Here is a 21,572-nt window from a genome sequence, read left to right as displayed (position 1 = left end):
AAGTCGTTGTGCTGGTTACACAATGCTGAAGTGAATCTCTAAACAGAAAAAGATTGTTTTATATTGTTTTGTGTGCACGATGAGTTAATACTGTTACTCTGGCACAACCAAAATAATAATTAATGATTGTATTTATTATTATTCATATTATTTTGAGACAATGTGAAAGTATGTCATCGACTTAGAACTCAAAGAACAACCGAATCATCCTGCACTCTTTCAAAGAGCAACTAAGGCGTCCTACCACTGGCATAGGGAACAACGCCTGGCAGCTTGTGATTTCCGTATATATATATAGTTCGTCCATCGTGGTTCGATGATGACCACTTTGTCATCCAGGGGGCTGAGGGCTTTGCACTGGGCTTTTGTGCCTCCTCATGCGGCTGGTGAGACATATGTGAGCTAGGAATGTTCGGCTGCACACTGGGCAGGTTATTCCGGCTGGAGCTAGTGTCATTGGCCTTACTTTTCTTCTATGGCGTTTTTCTTCTGCCAGTGTTGTTCTCTTTTCCTCAGCAACCTGTACGCCAGATTTCACAGCGCGACGCCATGATGCTCTGTCATGTGTCTCTGTCTCCCAGGTGGCTGGGTCTTTGCCGATCGCCTTCAGAGGAGCTTTGAGGGTGTCCCTGGAGCGTTTTCTTTGACCACCTTGCGAGCGCTTTCCTTCCCTTAATTGGCCACACAGGAGTCGTTTAGGGATGCGGCGGTCTTCCATTCTGCAGACGTGTTCTGCCCATCGCAAGCTGGAACTGCATCAGGATTGTATGGAAGATTTCCGTTAAAGCTTAAGAACGTTCTCTGCAAGCAGACGACACATGACAATGTAAGCCACGAAAGGCGCATGCGTGTCAAATCTGAAGCTGAATCGCTAAACCACACATGTCACAGTTGGTGTTAACAGAACCAAAGACAGACGAGGACCCGAGAGGCATGGCCCTGAACACAGTCTGATGTTGAAGTACCCTTGCGGCCATAAGCTATACTGGAAGTCCAAAGAATTAGGTCAAGCAAGTAAGTGCACTTGGTATTCATAGTAGAATATAATTTCGAAATCTCCCTAATCTTCTGACACCAATACAACGCCTTATCAGAATAACTGTTAGAATTATAACCGTAACCAAAGAAATGTAATTATTATGATCATTCGTTTGGCTTGAAAAGGGGGATCATTTAACGCATCTTGGGAAGTATTCAATCAATTTCAAACTCTCCTAAACTTATTTGACATATTGAACACCAGATAACAAATTTGACACACAAAACAACACCAGATACATTTAACAATATTACAGACTAATACGCACCATTAGCAGCACAAACACACCTCGCACCATCAAACACATTTCACATCAAGAACACGCTGCGCTGGTTATCAGTATTAGTCTCCAAAAAGAAAATCACTGGCTAAAAATGTATGGTTTATTTCTTTACTATTTTTTATTGTCCAATCGTAAGAATAAGATTTTGGTTTATAGTCATGTTTACTCCTACGCGTTTTGCTGGTTTCAGACGCACCTACAGAATTGAAGTACATTCTAGCCTAAAACTTCCACAGGACTACGGGGAATGTAAGCGGGCAGGGTTCGAACCCAGTCCTGAGCGCATACCACACGACCACGGACTGTGACAGGCATGTCTGACTCAGTCACGAAGAGAGAGAGAATGAGAGAGAGAGAGAGAAAGAGAGAGAGAGAGAGAGAGAGAGAGAGGGAGAGAGTGATGTGGGAGAATAAGAGAGAGAATGAGAAAGAGGAGATAGAGAGAAAGAGAGGGAGAGGGTGATGTGGGAGAGAGTGATGTGGGAGAATAGGAGAGAGAATGAGAAAGAGGATATGGAGAAAAGTGAGAGAGAGAGAGAGAGAGAGAAAGAGAGGGAGAGAGTGATGTGGGAAAATAAGAGAGAATGATAAAGAGGAGATAGAGAAAACAGAGAGAGAGAAGAGAGTGAGGAGTAAGAGAGGAGATAATGAAAAGAGAGAAAAAGAAAAGTGAGGGAATAAAGAGAGAAAAGATAAATAAAGAGAGAGAAGAGAGAGACCGAGATAAAAGTGAGAGAGGTCAGAGGTGTCAGAAAGAAAAAAAAAGGTCTAGCTACCCTGTAGACATCTCATTAATTTTATTTCTTTCTCCTAAATAAACCAGAATCCGGGCCCGTGGGTGCATTGCGTGCGCGAGATGTCACGTGACTCGCTGTTGGACTTATCCCTCGCGGTGTCATCACGCGAGATTTTTTCCATTACTCTTCAAACAGTGACAAAATCTATTCACGAGTGGCTTGGCTTCTCTCCCCTGGCGGTCTCTTATCTAGGACATGGACTAGGTTTAAAGTTGAAATGACTTAGCTTAGAACTTTGATTTATGGATTCCATTTTACCCGACCCAAAAAAAAAAAAAAAAGTCATGTTTACTATAAAAATCAAAACATAAGCCATTTTGACCTAGCAGGCTCATAAGATCGTATATGCATGTCGATCGCGAGATTAATTCCAGATAAAACTGGATTTTTTTTTCTTGAGTTTTTTTTTTTAATCTCACTCTATAACAATGCATTTAAGAGCTGCTGTCAATAGTAATATTGCTTCTTTGTCAAGTGTTTAACTAATATCTTCAAGAGAAGCCTTTAAAGTCCATCATGATGCTTGCATTTACAAATAGCAATGATCTCAATTCATTTAAGTTCCAATAAGCCAGTGCAATTACATTACATGGGATGGATAAGTACTTGTAATGATTTGATCTTGCATACGGAATAAGAAAGTTTTATTTTGCTTTTAATATTTCTTTATGATTACATTTTATTACATGGTTACATATTGTATTCAGTTGTTAGAATAGTGTAGATGGCACATTATATATATATATATATATATATATATATATATATATATATATATATATATATATATATATATATACGTACAGTATATGTAAAACGTAATGTTTCCCTTCAAACCTAGCAATCTATAAATCTATAGGGAAAATGATGTAAAGATCATCAGATTCTATGGCCAGCACAATGACCAGCCGCCTTTACCTTCCTCAACTGATGTCAGGTACCCATTAGACCTGGGACTCAAACAGGCGCCCAAAGATCACGAAATTAAAAATCCAAGTTTTCACCAGGATTCGAACCCGGGACCCCGGTAATTTCTGTGGTCTCTATCGCCCTGTCCTGTATTTCTGGTTTTCAACTGATACTCTCTCTCTCTCTCTCTCAAATGAAATAACTATTCGTATTTTCTGATGTATTGTTTATCCCAGTGCAGACGCTGATCAAACGATAGCAGTTACGTTAGAAACGCATATCCTTAAAGCTATTTATAGTGTGTAGTGCAACGGCCTGATAATAATGTTAAAGAAAAAAATTGTTTTTCAGCAGAAGTTAACAAAAACAGAAATCAGATTTATTTATGGAGATGTCGAGACTAAGGCGAGGTGATAAAACTTTGGACACCTGAGTTCTTTTTAAATACTTTAAACTGAGAGTTACTTCCACTTTGTGTTTTTTTTGGGGGGGGGGGTTCTTTTCATGTGACGAAGGGCTTTAGTTTGTCCTGTTCTGGTCAAGCAATGCTATCCTCTGCCTTAAAAGGTGCTGAAGCTTCATTCGGTTATTTCGTCTAGAATGAACTTGGCATTAAAAAAAAAAAAATTGATGGTTTTCAATATCTTACACTGGGACAGTGGCGGATCAACTTGGTCGTTGATGGGTTACAGTATTTTACACTGGGACAGTGGCGGATTAACTTGGTCGTTGATGGGTAACAGTATTTTACACTGGGACAGTGGCGGATTAACTTGGTCGTTGATGGGTAACAGTATTTTACACTGGGACAGTGGCGGATTAACTTGGTCGTTGATGGACTACAGTATTTTACACTGGGACAGTGGCGGATCAACTTGGTCGTTGATGGACTACAGTATTTTACACTGGGACAGTGGCGGATCAACTTGGTCGTTGATGGACTACAGTATTTTACACTGGGACAGTGGCGGATTAACTTGGTCGTTGATGGGTAACAGTATCTTGTCACTGGGCGGTACTGCTTGCAGACCTAATATAACATAAGAGATTTTGTATGTTGACATTCTTAAGGGGAGACTACAATGAAATTTGCTTCTCTCCATCCTGGCAGTTCCGGAGAATTGAAAACATGCTGTATAACAGTATTAATAATTGAACCTTAAGTCTAGAATGGAACGTTTGGCCCTCAATCGGTATTACTGACTATTACTACCATTAAGATAAGGAGGCGCGGTAACTGAGCGGTAAAGCGCTTGACTTCCGAACCAGAGTCCGTGGTCGAATCCCGGTGAAGACTGGGATTTTTAATTTCGGGATCTTCGGGCGCATCTGAGTTCACCCAGCTCTAACGGGTACCTGACAATAGTTGGGGAAAAGTAAAGGCGGTTGGTCGTTATGCTGGCCACATGACACCCTCGTTAACCGTAGGCCACAGAAACAGATGGCCTTTACATCATCTGGACTATAGACCACAAGGTCTGAAAGGGGAACTTTACTTTTTCTCTTACCACTAAGATCTGGTCGATGGGGCGTCGATAGAACAGTATCGTCATCTATGGTTTACAAAGACCAGCAAAGAAACAGTCTTAAGAATCGGAAAAGGAAAATCTCATGAAAGATAAATATCATAACAGCCTCAGTCTTGTACTATAAATAGAAACTTCACATCTGATAGGAAATATCCAATAGACGTTATCGGTAATTCCCATTTTTAAAAAACCATGTTATTAAATCAACAAACAAGCATGAAACGCATTACTCGAGATAACGCGAGAGTTCAGCGCACTCGTAGACTGGCCTCGAGTATTGCAAGCCTCGAAGATTACCCTGTGAATACCATCTGTGTTTCATCCATCGAGGTACCAACCGAGTGATGACTTCTTACAGGGGGACTTCACTCTCGCGGTTTTATTGCAAAATATGATTTGTTTCGGTGGAAAAGGGGGGAGGGGGCTGCGAAAGACGAGTACGATGCTGTAGATGTGCGTGCGTAAGTTAGATGGGGGAGAGGAGGTAGGGGGTAAGTGTTGTTTGATGGCGTGGTAGTAGTTGTAAAATGAAATGATAAAGCCCCCCGGTGTTAGAGGCGTTGAGAGCCCGGGAATATATCCACGGGGCGTAAACACCACTCGATGCGGCTGTCATTGCGTAATGCTGTAGTAACCTCGGCGCCTCGGTGCAGATGCAATCTAACTTACGCTTTCAATTTGCGAATACTATTTTATAACGATAATCTCATGTTTGTTTAAAAAAAAGAGGAACACAGGCTCCGTTTATGCATGGTATCAGAAACCAATTTTAAAACCACTTTCATATCATTTACAACTTTAGAAGCGAAATTTTTGAAAAGGGTAAAATATACTAAATAGAAAAAAACAATCATTTAGCTGAGAAGTTAAGGAGTGTGTGAACAGGTTTCAATGACCTAACAGATTCTGATATGACCATGACAATTGCGTAAAATTTGTTATTAACGACCAAGGAGCCAAGATACTTTGAAATTTTCAAATGATGGGAAATAATAAGCGAAACAAAGATTGTACAAATAAAAGAAAGCAGACACTTTCGTAGAAGTTGAGGCAATGGTATGTGAGGTGGGGACAGGCAGTGTGTGGACGTTAACACACAGTGTGTGTGTGTGGAAGTTCGGAATATGTGAGGGTGCCAGTGAGACTGCGAATAAGTCTTGTTCATTTAAAAAAAGAAATTTGTTAGAGTTTTCTTGAAGTTCACCATTGCTAAATTAATACGCCTTGTAAAGGTTTACTAGGAATAGCTGTTTGAAGCTACAGACCAACGATAATACATTAACAACATGTGTGTCATTTTCCCCTCTCCCTAAGTCTGTTGGATCGTGACCTCCGTGACCTATATCGAAGGTGCCGGTTAGATCATTTAGATCAGGGGTTCTCAACCTGTGGATCGCGACCCCCTTAGGGGCCGATTGACGATTTGCCAGGGGTCGCCTAAGACAATCGAAAATATGGATTGTTATTGTCTATTCTTCTATTGCTCTATGTGTGTGTGGGTGGGGGGTCGAGGCAGAGTGGGGGATTGTAAAAAGGGGGTCGCCGAGCATAAAAGGTTGAGAACCGCTGATTTAGATCATTGAGGCACCAAACATGAGCTGTCGACCGTCTTTCTCTATCTCGCCGTCTTTCGCTTATACTAGCTCTTAGGCCCGTCCATTCATTTATGTTGTCTTCCCATAGCTTTCTCTTTTCGTCTCTTCTTCTTTTCCATAGAACTGTTCCGCTCAAGAAGGTTGTTGCGAGCCCTCAAGACCATGCGGTCAGGGCCGGTCCTACAGGTTGCGGGGCCCTATGCGAAACGGATTGCGCGGGGCCTAATTTGGGTTTTGAGAAGGATAATAAGTGAAAATTACGTTTTTGTATTAGAAAATAAATTCTTCTTTGCATTTTATTTATACTTTACTAAGTACAAAATCAGTGTCAAATTAACTTTACAAACCATCTACAGTAGATAGTAGTTTTCTAACAAAACACTGGTAAACATCAGATCTGCCTTTTAGATTTACTATCGACTCGCAAAATGTCGTTTTTTTTTAAATATAAGAGGTCGAGATAGATTTAGATCTATATCTGTATGCTAGTGGCTATTGAAGTAAATAAGTATTAGAAGTTCTTGTTTTGGTTAAAATTCGGCTTATTTTTATTAAATGAAAGCTGACAATGCCTTTTTTTAATCGCGAGTAGGACTGGCGTTTTCCATATTGAATGACACATCAAATTGACAATTTTGTCTGTTTTAAGATTTGCATCAGTTTTCAGAAGATTTTAATAATCTCAGGACATTTTCATGACATTTTCTTATATTTTATAATTTCAGGAGAATTCAAGGAACCCTTAAATAATAATTTAAAATGGTTTGATTTAATAATTTACACATACTATTCGCATCGCGCGGGGCCAATGAAAGTGCGCGGCCGCATAGGTGGCAGTGGCCTAAGACTGGCCCTGCATGCGGTTTAAGTTTGCGCCGTGCGGCCATATTGCCAGTGTGATGCTGCTTCGAATTCCACAGTTTGTGATACACGGGCTTTGTCTGCATAAGATGCGGAAAAATATGCAGGTCGCAACTGGGTTTGCGTAGTCATGTGAAAACCTGCACTCGTCCTTAATCTTCGGACTCGAAGACATTGCCATTATTTGAATGTGATACTCGGGATCCTTCTAATGATTCTGTTGAAAAATCCTATAGATTGGCATGTATAAGATGTTCTCAAATACGAATAAATGCAGATCATTACGCATGTGTGTAGATGTATGTAAGTATGTAGATTTATATGTTGACCAGATAATTTTCTTTGCACCGTGAATCATGAGAAGATAAGCTATATTTACTAGATGGATATGACTCGCGGCCTGCAGGCCTTAGCTTGGGTATTACTAATATAGTGGGTTTGATTTAGATCTATGTCAAACATTATGAATGTCCCTTGACATTTTTTTAGATTTTGCCAAGAAAATGAAAGTGGTGAAAAACAAAAGGCATTTACCCGTTCAGCCGACATAATCCAATATAAAATACAGTGAAAACGGGTTTACCCGATTTGTTCAAAAGTTTCGTTCTTCAATAGAGATGCAATTAGGTAGCTTTTTGTCTATGACAGGGCCCTGCGGTCGTAGGATGGAAATTAAACATCTACTACGGTGTCCGCCATGATCTAAGGAATTTTTATACCAAGTTTTATCAAGATTGGTCAAACGGTTTTGATTTCTATGCGGCACATACATACATACATATACCTTACATTCAATTATATTTATATATGTATGTATATATAATCTTCTGCAATAGCATGTATGTCTCGCGTCTACACAGCCTTCACAATTCTTTCTTGCCCTCAAAACTAGACTCGCGATGTAGCCCGACAAACATTCCTGGAGGTTGTTTTTTTTTTTAACAAAGTGAGAAACAGCATATGTCACAATAATACAGGAGATACAGATTATAAGCTGTGCGGTGTGTCTGTTGGTTTGGGGTGGGTAGGGGGAAGGGTGAACAAGACCTGGCTTTCACGCCTCGATGTCTGGCAAGGACCAGATACATTTTGGACGTGTACCATAACACACACACACACGCACGCACGCACGCGCACACTAGCATAATGTAAACACACGGACCAGAGGCTTATATTGCAAACACAGCAAAATAAAACAACATTCGTTGACTTCTGCTACACGGCAATACATTACAGCAAGGGGAGAGAAGACATAGTTCAGCTAGAACTCGACGACTTGCGAAGAAAGAAAGAAAAGAAAAAACTGAAAGCAGAAGTTATGCCGAGCCCAAGGACGAGGGCGTAAAAATGTTCGTCAATCTTTCTGCTGGTATTATGTAAGGACAGCGTCTTAGCTAAAGAGATATACATTTTAAAAAATGTCTTGAGATAATTTACATTCCTTTTCTTAACCAAAAAGAAAAAAAAAAATGACAATGCCTTGGTATACCCACACGTCTTGCTAACCTTTTCCCTTCTGCTGCGTTATAAATTGTAAGTTGGGAGGGTTCAGGTAACAAGTCCTGTTCTGTGTGCGCAGTGGTTTACAGATCAGGCAGCTCTCTGTATATTCTTCTATAAGGATGTATTGTGGCCAGTCGGGTCAGTGTCTCGTTCCGGCCTCTGTATAGACTCTTTACCTTCAACTATCCATTAGTCTGTTGGACCGTTGGGGGCACCACACAAGATTTGTCGACCGTCTTTCTCCACTCTGTCTTTTGCCTTGGGTAGAAGAACCACTTTCCATGGCAGGCCCGTCCCTTCTTTTATGTTGTCTTCCCGTCGCTTTATCTGTCTGCCTCTTCTTCTTTTTTCTGGTACTGTTCCCTCAAGGAAGGCCTTTGCGAGCCACGAAGACCTTGTAATATGGCCATAGGGCTTTAGTTTTGCGTTTGTTTTTTTTTGTTTTTTACAATAGTTGGCAGGTCATCGTGTAGTGACCCTGTCTGTTCGTTTGTGATGCGGTCTTTAAATGTATAGAGTATACAGCTTTGAAGGACATGGTCGGTATTCTCTGTGACTAAGTTCAGAGTTCATTAATCTTGATTAAATAAAAATTACCATGGCTGGTTTTGGAAAGCCATATTCTGTACATTAGCACCCGACTAGAAGTTTATATTTCATTAGACCAGGGGTTCTCAACCTGTGGGTCGCGACCCCTTGAGGGGTCGATTGACGATTTGTCAGGGGTCGCCTAAGACCATCGTAAATATGGATTGTATTTTGTCTATTCTTCTATTGCTGCATTAGTGTGTGTGTGTGGGGGGGGGGCGCAAAGTGGGGGGATAGTAAAAAGGGGTCGCCGAGCTTAAAAGGTTGAGAACCGCTGCATTAGACACTAAGGAGAGAAAGATATTCTTAATTCCTTTTCCATATGCTAGGACAAATTCGTACAGGTGCTTCTTCTTTCCAAGTGCCATTACAGCGTGGAACGGGTTGCCTTGATCAGCCAAAAAAAAAACAACAATGACTGAGTTGATGTCTCTAATTAGCATGCACGACAAGTAATTTCATTGATAGGTGAGATCGGTATTTATGTCATAAAATACCGAATTCGCCTTTATATTGAAGCTAGGTGACCAGCACTTGTATAGGTATGCAATTCTTTAAATGACGTCGATGGGTTATGGGTAGCATGTGTGGTTTAGAGTTCAAACAGTATGAAAGGTAAAACAGAGCACAGAATCTAACATTAGAAACGCTGAACGACGCTGGTCACTTTGGTCATAACACACTAACGCGCGCGTCTTTGGGGTCATCCATTTCCCCACCGCCGTCTAGTCAAAATGATTATGCATCAATATTTAGATTTGCAAAGGCTACAGATCATACCTACAATTAAAGTTTGTGTGTGTGTGTGCGAGGTAGTACTATAAAAAATGGATACATACTTGACTACCATTATAAATAAATACATTCTAAAACAAAATAAGGACTTAAAAAAAAAAGTAATGTACATGATTCACTTTGGAAGAGCTTTTGGGGAGGAGAGGGAGAGATCTGTAAAAAAAAAATTACCTGCAGACTCAGGTATTTATCTAGGGGAAGATAAAACCGTGGAAAAAGAGAGACAACCTTAATGGAAGTTTTCTCTGAACATTGTGAAAGAATCCACACAGTGGCAAGCAGTTTGAAAAAAAAGATAAACTCTATAGACGCTTAAGTAAGTAGTGTCATGCTAGTGTAAATACTGAATGTTTTAAAATAACTCCCTCGACTAGACCTCGTGTGATGGTGACCCCCTCGACTAGACCTCGTGTGATGGTGACCCCCTCGACTAGACCTCGTGTGATGGTGACCCCCTCGACTAGACCTCGTGTGATGGTGACCCCTCTCGACGAGACCTAGTGTGATGGTGACCCCCTCGACTAGACCTCGTGTGATGGTGACCCCCTCGACTAGACCTCGTGTGATGGTGACCCCTCTCGACTAGACCTCGTGTGATGGTGACCCCTCTCGACTAGACCTCGTGTGATGGTGACCCCTCTCGACTAGACCTCGTGTGATGGTGACCCCCTCGACTAGACCTCGTGTGATGGTGACCCCCTCGACTAGACCTCGTGTGATGGTGACCCCCTCGACTAGACCTCGTGTGATGGTGACCCCTCTCGACTAGACCTCGTGTGATGGTGACCCCTCTCGACTAGACCTCGTGTGATGGTGACCCCCTCGACTAGACCTCGTGTGATGGTGACCCCCTCGACTAGACCTCGTGTGATGGTGACCCCTTCGACTAGACCTCTTGTGATGGTGACCCCTCTCGACTAGACCTCGTGTGATGGTGACCCCCTCGACTAGACCTCGTGTGATGGTGACCCCTCTCGACTAGACCTCGTGTGATGGTGACCCCCCCTCGACTAGACCTCGTGTGATGGTGACCCCCTCGACTAGACCTCGTGTGATAGTGACCCCCTCGACTAGACCTCGTGTGATGGTGACCCCTCTCGACGAGACCTCGTCTATTGGTGATCCCTCAACTAGGACTAGCGAAATTGTGGTCCGTCGACTAGCCATCCTGTGATGGTGATTAATCGACTGGAATGGTATGATTATAATTACTCGATAAAACCTCCTGTAATGGTGATTAATCGACTAGAATTGAACGATTATAATCCCTCGATAAAACCTCCTGTAATGGTGATTAATCGACTGGAATCGTATGATTATAATTACTCGATAAAACCTCCTGTAATGGTGATTAATCGACTGGAATGGTATGATTATAAATACTCGATAAAACCTCCTGTAATGGTGATTAATCGACTGGAATTGTATGATTATAATCCCTCAATAAAACCGCCTATGATGGTGATTAACCGACTGGAATTGTATGATTATAATCCTTCGATAAAACCGCCTATGATGGTGATTAATCGAATGGAATTGTATGATTATAATCCCTCGATAAAACCTCTGTGATGGTGATTAACCGACTGGAATTGTATGATTATAATCCCTCGATAAAACCTCCTGTGATGGTGATTAACCGAATGGAATTGTATGATTATAATCCCTCGATAAAACCGCCTATGATGGTGATTAACCGACTGGAACTGTATGATTATAATCCCTCGATAAAACCGCCTATGATGGTGATTAACCGACTGGAATTGTATGCTTATAATCCCTCGATAAAACCTCTGTGATGGTGATTAATCAACTGGAATTGTATGATTATAATCACTCGATAAAACCGCCTATGATGGTGATTAACCGACTGGAACTGTATGATTATAATCCCTCGATAAAACCGCCTATGATGGTGATTAACCGACTAGAATTGTATGATTATAATCCCTCGATAAAACCGCCTATGATGGTGATTAATCGACTGGAATTGTATGCTTATAATCCCTCGATAAAACCTCTGTGATGGTGATTAATCGACTGTTTATGCTGATTATTATTATTTCTAGCTCCCACTGCCTACTCTTCTGCCGCAGTATATAAAAAAAAAAAAAAGATGTTAAGGATTGCCATTAGATCTAGGTTTTTAAAAAAATGAATTACAAAAACAAATATAAGAAAAAAAAAACATTAGTAAAAATATCAAAATACATTTTGGTTTGATGCCAACGTAGGGATAAAAATGCTAGATTTAAAATTACATGTACAGTGCGTTTTTAATGCTAAAGATACTCTGACATCTCCAAAAAGTATACATATATATATATATTGCTAATTTTTTTTATAACTTACAAATTACATATTTTAAAAAAACGCAGACTTTCTTACACGCTGGTATTCATAACGTTTCAAATCTTATGCCAGTTTTAAAAAAAGGGGTCCATCAAAAAAATTTTTATAAGTAAATCTTTTTATATTTCCAATGTTGTTTCCTACAAATGTTACATAAAAGGTAATCCTTGATGTCCTTACTTGCTGCGGCATCCGAGACGTCATGGTTACAGGGGACAGTTGAATAATTTATCCATTGCATCCTTAACAGTTTGAGAACCACTGCTTTATAGAATGATAATGGATGATGTATCATTTCATTAATAGGCTATGTTTATTTTTAGTCGAAGCAGACAAGCAGATACTGAATGCATCTTGGCCAGCCATCCTCTTGGACCGCATATCAAATGATATGTTTTGTTGACATGATATATGTCAGTGTCAAATCTAAACTCGGCATAGACTTTAATTCAAAATTAAACTGTGATGATCATAATACAAATAAATTGGTATATTTTACAGCATATAGCTTGTAGCTGATATATATATACGATGTGTCTTTTTCTTATGTTTTGTTTTCATGATGCAGTTCTAGTTCTCTTTGTTTTGCATATATATATATATATATATATATATATATATATATATATATATATATATATATATATATATATATATATATATATATATATATATATATCCACTGAAAGCTGAGGGAGTGGTGCTACATTACCTTGACCAAAGAGTTAAATTGTAAGGCAGAATAGTGTCAGCTATAACGTATACTTCAGTTATCTATTACAATTTAATTGCCTAATAAAATGCCCAGGTGAACAATTTAAGTTAAACTGAGTTTCCGGTTGTCCGGATTAATAAAATAATTTTATTTTAAAATAAAACCAGGAATCGAACACATTCTTGATCTTAATTAACCCTAAACTGTACACCTCTTCGTCCTATTTATTTTTTCTATTTAGCTGGTAATCACTAAGTGACTGGGTCCATACACTTTACATATGCCCTCTTCTCGTACTCAGTATGCCGCCAGATCATCAAATGAACACCGAAATTTCAAGAACCAAGAAGATCATCAAAATGTGACGCTTAAAGACAAAAATTCCATTTTAAACATCTTTTAGGGGACTCCGCCCCTGACCGAAGACTGGCAATGCCCACTCCCCATGTCACTTGACATGACCTGAGAAACAAACTCGCAAACACGCAGTAAGTCCAAGTAGAAACCGAGACGATGCATTAACTCTTTCCCGCTCCCCGTAAAAAAACAACAAAAACACTTCAACTATTACTGTAAGACACTACAGACATGAAAGGGTTAACATAAGTGGCCACTTGGCTGAGAATAGACACTTGCACTTACTGTTCACGTGGAGCTTTATTGCCCCTTTATTAATTAAAGTTTTTTTTTTGTTCTTCTTCCTCGTCATCCTCAGTTTCATTCGGCCTTTTAATACTTTTGTTTTTGTAATGACTATTTTATTCACTACAATACGCTTACATCGAGTATTACAATTTTAGCGCGTAGCATTTAGTGCTTATGTGAATGATAGCTTACATGAAATGTGAGCTCAATAATTTGAGTCCTGTAACCTAAATATAACGCATGATACAAAGGGAGTGCTCCTCGGAAGAGCTCGTCTAATTATGAACTCTTAATTATCGTTCCCTTAGACGAGAAGACAGCAATAGTATCGTCTAATTCAGTGTTTCTCAAAGTTTTGACCTATGTGTACCCCTTTAATAATTTTTGTAATGCCGAGTACACCTCGCCCCCCCCCCCCCCAACCACACTTTAATTTATTAACAGAACATATTAAATGATTATTTTTAAAAAATCAGCATAGTTAATGACGTACAACGCGTATCCCCATCCAAAGTCTTCCCGTATCCTGGGGGGTTCGGGTACCCCACTTTTGGAAACACTGGTCTATTTAAACGTTTGCAATCCCATTCTGTATTTCAAAGCAAATTATTCACATTTTCAAAAGCTATTTTTGGTCCTACAAATTAGAAAATAAAAACTGGCATTCCTAAAAATAGAAGCATGCGCTTGGCGAAACTCGTAAAAAATGCGAATTCATTCTCTATATTTACAAATGTCAATAGTCTTCCTTTATTTGAGTTAAGCGCCCACTGTTTCTGACTGTCACATAGAACAGATGTTCCCATTTTTGTCATGGTCGCAGGACATTCTTCAGATAGTCATAGAGTCCAATAATATTTCTTATTTCATCTTATACTATTGTATCGATAATTGGTGACTTTCGTTTACTTTTTTTGTTCGAGAGTATTTGAGGAAGCATGGGAGCTCTCTGCAATTCGTTTGGAACCCTGGCCTACAGACTTCGCAATGGAATGTTACTTCCATAACTGTCGTTCCCAGACGGTGTGGCGTGTTGACCCTCATTGTCTAGTTCGGCACTCGACTTGCGCTCGGTCGGATGAACGACTGAGAAGCGGTAATTTCGTGGGCGTGATATTGCAATGATTGTTTTGGGGGTTCCTTCAGAATGGACAATTATTACACCCCAGCCCAAATGTCCAGCAGGACAGGGGGGGAGGGGGTTGGAACCTTGGACAACCGAGACGACAGTCCAGAGCGCATACCACATGACCAGGTGTAATTGTGACGGAGTGAATTTGACGTCATGATTGAGAAGGAATGATTACGACATGATTATAACGGTATGATTGTAACACCCCAATAGAAATAAAGCTATATGGAGAGCGCCCTGATTTGGAAACCACTGCGGCAGTTCATCTCATGTATTGGTCTAGTCATCTGAAAGCTCCAACATAAAAATGAGAACGAGGAAGAAGAAGAAGAAGTAATGGTGATTGTGATGGCATGATTCTAACGGTGTGATTGGGGTAATGTAAGTATGATGACTTTATGATTGAGATGGCATAATCGTGATGACATGATTGTGATGGGATGATCGAGGGCTCAAAATCAGTCATCGGTGTCTGGAATCCAGTACAATTAATACCCGTGAATGCCGAATTCTGCAGATATGACTAGAGATACTTTATTAACTAAGCTGTGTGTCCGTCCCCCCCCCTCCGGTGAGAGAAATATGTCAGTGAAAGTTTTATTTGTTTTTGTTTACCAATTTCGAAATTAAATTAAGTTCATCTAAATGACGTTATTAAAAAAAAACTCTAGAATATGCAAACTGAGCAGAAACATATTACATTAATGAAAGTATAGTTTAAAAATAACCTTGCCCTGACGTAAGCGGTGGCTGCCTGCATATCATACAGATGATACGATAGTGAAATGCCACCTAATACAGATGCGTAACATATAAATATTCATTTATCAATGCGTCAAATGACAAATTATGTTCAGAAATTTCTTTTGGTGAGATCAAATTAGAAAATACATTACATAACACTATAATAGAACAGGGGTTCTTAACCTGTGGGTCGCGACCCCTTGAGGGATCAATTGACGATTTGTCAGGGGTCGCCTAAGACCATCGAAAATATGGATTGTATTTTGTGTATTTTTCTATTGCTGTGTATGTATGTGGGTCCCGGCATAGTGGGGGATAGTAAAAAGGGGTCGCCGAGCTTAATAGGTTGAGAACCGCTGTAATAGAATAAACTGGACCCCAAAGCTTTAAATAAGCATGGCTTCGAATGCAGACAAGAGAAAAAGTGATACGATATTGCCAATATAAAGAAGATGATAAATGCTAAAGATTTAACGCCAACTGTAACTGACATGGCAAGACTTGCAGAAACGGCCCAATGTGAATGCACCCATGTGTACATTTCGTTGACGGGCTATTAAAATAGTGTCGCCTGCTAGTGGAATACACGGACATTAGCTTGAGTGTATGGAGCAGACGAAGAGAAGATAACCGCGAAGGTAACACATGCAGAGCTCAAGAGCAATGACACATAGTGAGTGACATAGTGCACAGGTGTTCGCCGCCGCGCAGACAAGCGGCAATTAAACAAAGACAAGGGAAACCAACAAAGAAACACTGCCTTAAGTTTTGCATAACTCGCAACCGCCTACATCAGCGGTTCTCAGCCTTTTATGCTCGGCGACCCATTTTTCACAATCCCCCACTCTGCCGCGACCCCCCCCCTCACACACACATACAGCAACAGACGAATAGACAAAAACAACCCATATTTTCGATGGTCTTAGGCGACCCCTGGCAAATCGTCAATTGACCCCCCAAGGGGGTAGCGACGCACAGGTTTGAGAGCCCCTGGCCTACATGGAAACTCCACAGCCGTTCCCCCGGGACATCACTTTCTAATAAGCCAAACAGGCAAGGTCTATATTACAGTTTGCACGAATTAAGTTACTCTATGAAGATTTGAAGGTATCTCGTACTTGTATTAACCATAATATTCACAACGCCATAAAGTTTTTTTTTGTTGTTTGATTCCACCGGTAATTCTTATCCTTTTTCTCTTCCCCCCCCCCTCCCCCACTTTCTCAACTTAAACCTACCTGCAGCAGTTACCTGGAGCTCGCCAATGGCTCCACCGCTACGCCTGCTCATTAAAATCTTCCCCCCAACACGTGTTGTCTTGGAGCAGACGGTGAATAACAAAAGCCACCTTCTCCCCAACCCCCAACTCCCACCAGAATGCCCCTCAAGTATAAGACCGGGCCAGCAACACTTTGAGAGGCGGAGGGATACATTATTACAGCGCAGTAATATCATTTATGGCGCAGAACTACATTGTCAAACAAAAATTTCCATGCCAGTAACCTCAATAAAAAAAAATAAATTAAACTACGCAGTAGAAAAGGTGAATATTTTTTTTTTCTTCGTTTTTGTCATCAAAAGTTTGACACATACAGCGAGACTGAGGTCAAGTTTTTTAACAAACAAACAAAAAAATTCAAGACATATCATCTACATCAGATAACCCATAGACTTTGCATATAACGAAGTCTCACTTAAATTCAGTTTTCTGCTGACCTTGCGCTCCTTGGGGCAGATGATGTGAAGGTCATCTATTTTTGTAACAAGACTAATTGAGCTTCCGTCTTAAGTATCCCCTTTTTTTTTTGTTCTAATAATTATGCAATTTATTATTAAGAAACATCTTCACCTTTTATGTGTACGTTGTGCTCCAATGTATTATGGTCTTTTCAACCATGCTTCTATGGCCGACGGTAGACGAGAGTGTCATATGGCCAGCAAAACGACTAACCGCCTTTACTACCTTTGATGTCACGCTTTACATCGTGGCTAGGTCTATATACTGTCTGTCTGGTCGTGTGGCATTCACTCTGGACTGTCGTCTCGATGGCCCCGGGTTCAAACCCTGCCCGACAGTCTTTCCACTGCTGTCTTGCGGGAGGTTAGGGCTAGAATGTAACGATCTTCAATTAGGAAGGAAACTTCGACACACGCACACAGTGAAACAAAACACAACCACCAAATGGAAAAAAATGTGAGAGCTTATTTCAGGGACGGAGAAAACGAGAGGGTACTGAACCCATGGAGTTGATAAGTACCTTCTGTGGTGTATGAGCTGATCACAATCATACCGTACTTTCTATGGAGTCTTGAGTTAAGTATCGAACAAGGGAAAGACAATTGTACTTGACAGATGTGGTGGAATAAGTCGAATTAGTCCCCTTTATACTCTGTGAAGAGAACTTGGTCGTCGCTTAAACGTTAGAAACCAACAAGCAATAGCTATGAAACCTTCTATTTCCATAAGCACTTCCCTGGGACAGTGGTTAGTGTGTTGGCTTTAGCCATCGAGTTCGAATTCAAGCTGTACAGCATTTTAAAATTATAAACATTTAAAGGCGGTAACATCCTTCACACAGATCCTCCCCTCCCACCCCCTTTCCCAACTGGTCTAGACAAGTTATAGGATCATAGAACATTTAGAAAGCTAAAAGCATGAAAACCGATTGGTAAAAATATTTCTAATCGCACAGATTTATTACTTTAGCCTAGATCTATTACGAATGTAATTACATGACTGATCCAAACTATTGGATACATTTAATTACACTCAATATAAGCTTTACTTATAGGTAATACGCTTGGCTGCCGAACCGGGGTCCGGGGTTCGAATCCTGATGTAGACTGGGATTTTGAATTTCAAGACCTTCGGGCGCCTCTGAGTCCACCCAGCTCTAATGGGTACCTGGCGTTAGTTGGGGAAAAGTAAAGGCGGTTGGTTGTTGTGCTGGCCACATGACACCTTCGTTAACCGTAGGCCATAGAATCAGATGACCTTTACATCATCTGCCCTATAGACCATAAGTCTGGAAGGGCAAACTTTACTTTTTTTACTTTTGTAAAGTAATTTTTATTTTCCTTTCTCACGTGCTGACTTTTGGATTTCAGAATTCCTACTCTAGCAATGTAGTATATACATAGCCGAATCTTGTATTTACGAAATATGCAAACCAAATGACATACAATGAACTTTTTTTTTAAAGGTCTAAAATGGATGGGCCGCCTGGTCGAATGTACTTCGGACTTTCGTTAAGATGGCCCCTTGCTCGCTGACATCGTCTGCCATTGTGCTGGAGGTTTTTGCTAGGATGTAAATAATTTTTTATTTCTCATTGAACAACAGAAACGCAAAGAAAATACTCCAGCAAGTCTTGTAGAGTTAGAGATAGTTACGTCTAAAAGCAGTCGATAGAACTATATATCACAAGTAACAATCAGTTGTTAGCATCTGATTCCTAAAGAACAGGCCAATTGTTATGGAGTGTGTGTGTCTCTATGGTGTGACGCACTGAGTTAGCGATTGGTTGTGAATGATGCCACATACGTTAACATTTGATCTCAGGGGAGACGACTCCAAAACGCGAGACTGAAAGATTGTTTATTGTAATGATATAGATTTTGTTAAAAGATATTATTAATAAAGTCTACTACATTTATTCCATTTATCAAGAGTTGATTTTGTCTACATTATAAATATATATATATATATATATATATATATATATATAAACTCACTTATTCCCCTGGCAATTAAATCATTAAATAGAAACTATCTGATATAAACTTTTCGCATGTAAATTATGGGTGAGTCTGGTGTGAATTTATATTCTGATTTTCTATAATTATAATGTTTTGTTTGGTGTAATGCGCAAATTGTAAGACAAATTTCCTTATGGATAAAATAAAGATTATTATTATTATTAAGTTATATTTAGTATTGTTCACAAGGAAGTTATTCAAGTTTTTCAAGTTTATTACTTAAGATATATTACGCCTACAACGGTTTAGTTGTCAACCAGCAGTTTGGTGCTACAAGTCAACGACCGGTAACAACACCAATAATGCTAATTTCCCTTATTTCGAATTTAAACATGACCCCAAGTTCAATCTAATTTTCTATAGATCTAGATCTATATTACCTTTGATGTAATGGATACCCAGAGGCGTCAAGTTCTAGAATCCCTGACAACAATTAGGATAATGCCCATGATGTATTGAAGGTAATTATTGCAATTATTCATATCTCATATTTTAACACGGTTGAACGGTGGTAATGTTTAATGAAGTGAATCCGAGCTTGCTTAATCCGCCCTCCTCTTCATAAAGACACCGCCCCCCACCCCCTCTTTTTTCCAATTTGTCCCAAAAATCTGTATCTGTGAAGCTACTCTCTACCCCTTACCCCCAAACACCTTCCTCCATTTTTTTAAATAGCACTTGTGAATACGAGTCTAAACTTTGCAATCATAGCTAGCAGACGTTGAAAACCGAGCCGTGGGTCGAGAATGAAATAATGATCTAAAAATAAACGACCGTCACATAAAAAATAAAACGGGGAACCTTTTTTTAAAAAATATATTTAAATTCATAGACCCCCACAGTCTAGTCTAGATTTAGATCTAGATTTGGACCTAATCTTAATTTTTTTGTCTACATTTAGCGTTCTATTATTTGTATCTCTTTCTCATCTTATGCTGGATAGTTTCTAGATCTATAAATGTTGTGAATTTAGATATAGAATAGGATTTATGAGACGTCAGAATGAATATAGATCTGAATTGTAAGTCAACATCATATTGGAGTCTAGATCTAGATCATAAAGATACATCAGACAGGAGTCAATATATAGATCTAGATTTAGACTCTCTAGACCAGGTATAGAGTCTGGATAGTTCTTATTTTATAAAAAAAACGAGATAGTCCGAAGTCTATATCTTAGATCTAGACCTACATTATTCTAGTTCTAGATCATACAGATATACAGATCTAGAACTACGACAGGGGGCAAGGTCTAAATCTAGATCTAGATGTAAACTTAGAAGTTAGATCTAGATCTAGTCTAGATCTTATTTAATGAGCCGGTTGAGAGAAAGAGAGAGACAGAATAGAGTCTAGATCTAGACTAGATCGGTTAGATTGGCGCTTGATCTAGTCTAGATCTAGATATCTAGATTAAGTTTAGATTCGTTCTAAGTTCAGTATGTTTTTCATGCTCAGTAAATACAACATCTTTAGACTCTTTCATCAATAATAACTTAGGCCTATAAAATAAAACTTCACCCCCCACCCCCGAACACAAAGCCGGCTATTTTGACGCTATTATAAAGAGCTAGATCGACAGACATCTAATTTAGATTCTAGACTAGATCTAGCTCTAAGTATAAGAGACTTGGATCAGATCTAGAATCTAGATTTAGAATCTAATCTAGATTCTATTTTTATCTAAGTTTAAAGTTAGTTAGATCTTCTGGATAAAGATCATGACTAGACTAGGTCTAGATCTAGATTTCAGAAACTAAGAAACTAGTCTGTCTAATTTGTGAGTAAAAAAATAACTTACCTGACTATCATGGTGAACTGTTAAATCTCACCCACCGTCACAATGTAATCCAAAAGTTTAAAAAGAAATCCAGGGAAGTGGCTTTTCATAAATTTAACGTTGTGTTTTATTCTAGATCTAAACTTTGGTTCATCAAAACACAAGTAACAATTTATCAGTCTAGCTGCCTAACTTGAGGCCATGGCTTGATGAACGAGAGAAAGGATCTTTCTTTCTTTTTTTTTCCCCCTCCTCTCTCTTCTCTCTCTCTCTCTCTCGCTCCTTCGCTCGAAGGATACCGAAGCTAGGCGAAGCGGCCACAGCAGACGACTTTGTAAACCGGTACAGCCCTCGTCATAACAGAAAAGCGGGTGCCTTACTAGCCGACTTGTCCTCTCCCCGTTAGGAACGGATTTCGAGTGTCCCTCAGTTTATGGGCAAGACGACCAGTTCAAAATGTGCCGACGTCTGGGGGTGTCAGGTTAAAAAAAAAATATATGGGCCAAAGTAAAAAAAAAAGTTCACAACAAAATAGGGAGGTGGAGG

The 21,572-nt window shown here is 39.7% G+C and overlaps 1 protein-coding gene across 3 annotated transcripts in view; it reads right to left on the bottom strand.

Annotated features, from left to right (window-relative positions):
- LOC106079144 (collagen alpha-1(I) chain-like) overlaps positions 1 to 21,442 on the bottom strand; it is a 154,843-nt gene extending 133,401 nt beyond the window's left edge. For all 3 annotated transcript variants that reach the window (XM_056014457.1, XM_056014458.1, XM_056014459.1), the window contains exon 1: positions 21,048 to 21,442. In XM_056014457.1, coding sequence (XP_055870432.1) covers positions 21,048 to 21,058 — 11 coding nt within the window. In that variant the 5' untranslated portion in view covers positions 21,059 to 21,442. The remainder of the gene's footprint in view (positions 1 to 21,047) is intronic.
- Positions 21,443 to 21,572: the final 130 nt, after the last annotated feature.

Source organism: Biomphalaria glabrata, chromosome 16 (genome assembly GCF_947242115.1).
Source record: "Biomphalaria glabrata chromosome 16, xgBioGlab47.1, whole genome shotgun sequence".
Classification (NCBI taxonomy): domain Eukaryota; kingdom Metazoa; phylum Mollusca; class Gastropoda; family Planorbidae; genus Biomphalaria; species Biomphalaria glabrata.
This window is presented reverse-complemented; position numbering and strand designations above follow the sequence as displayed.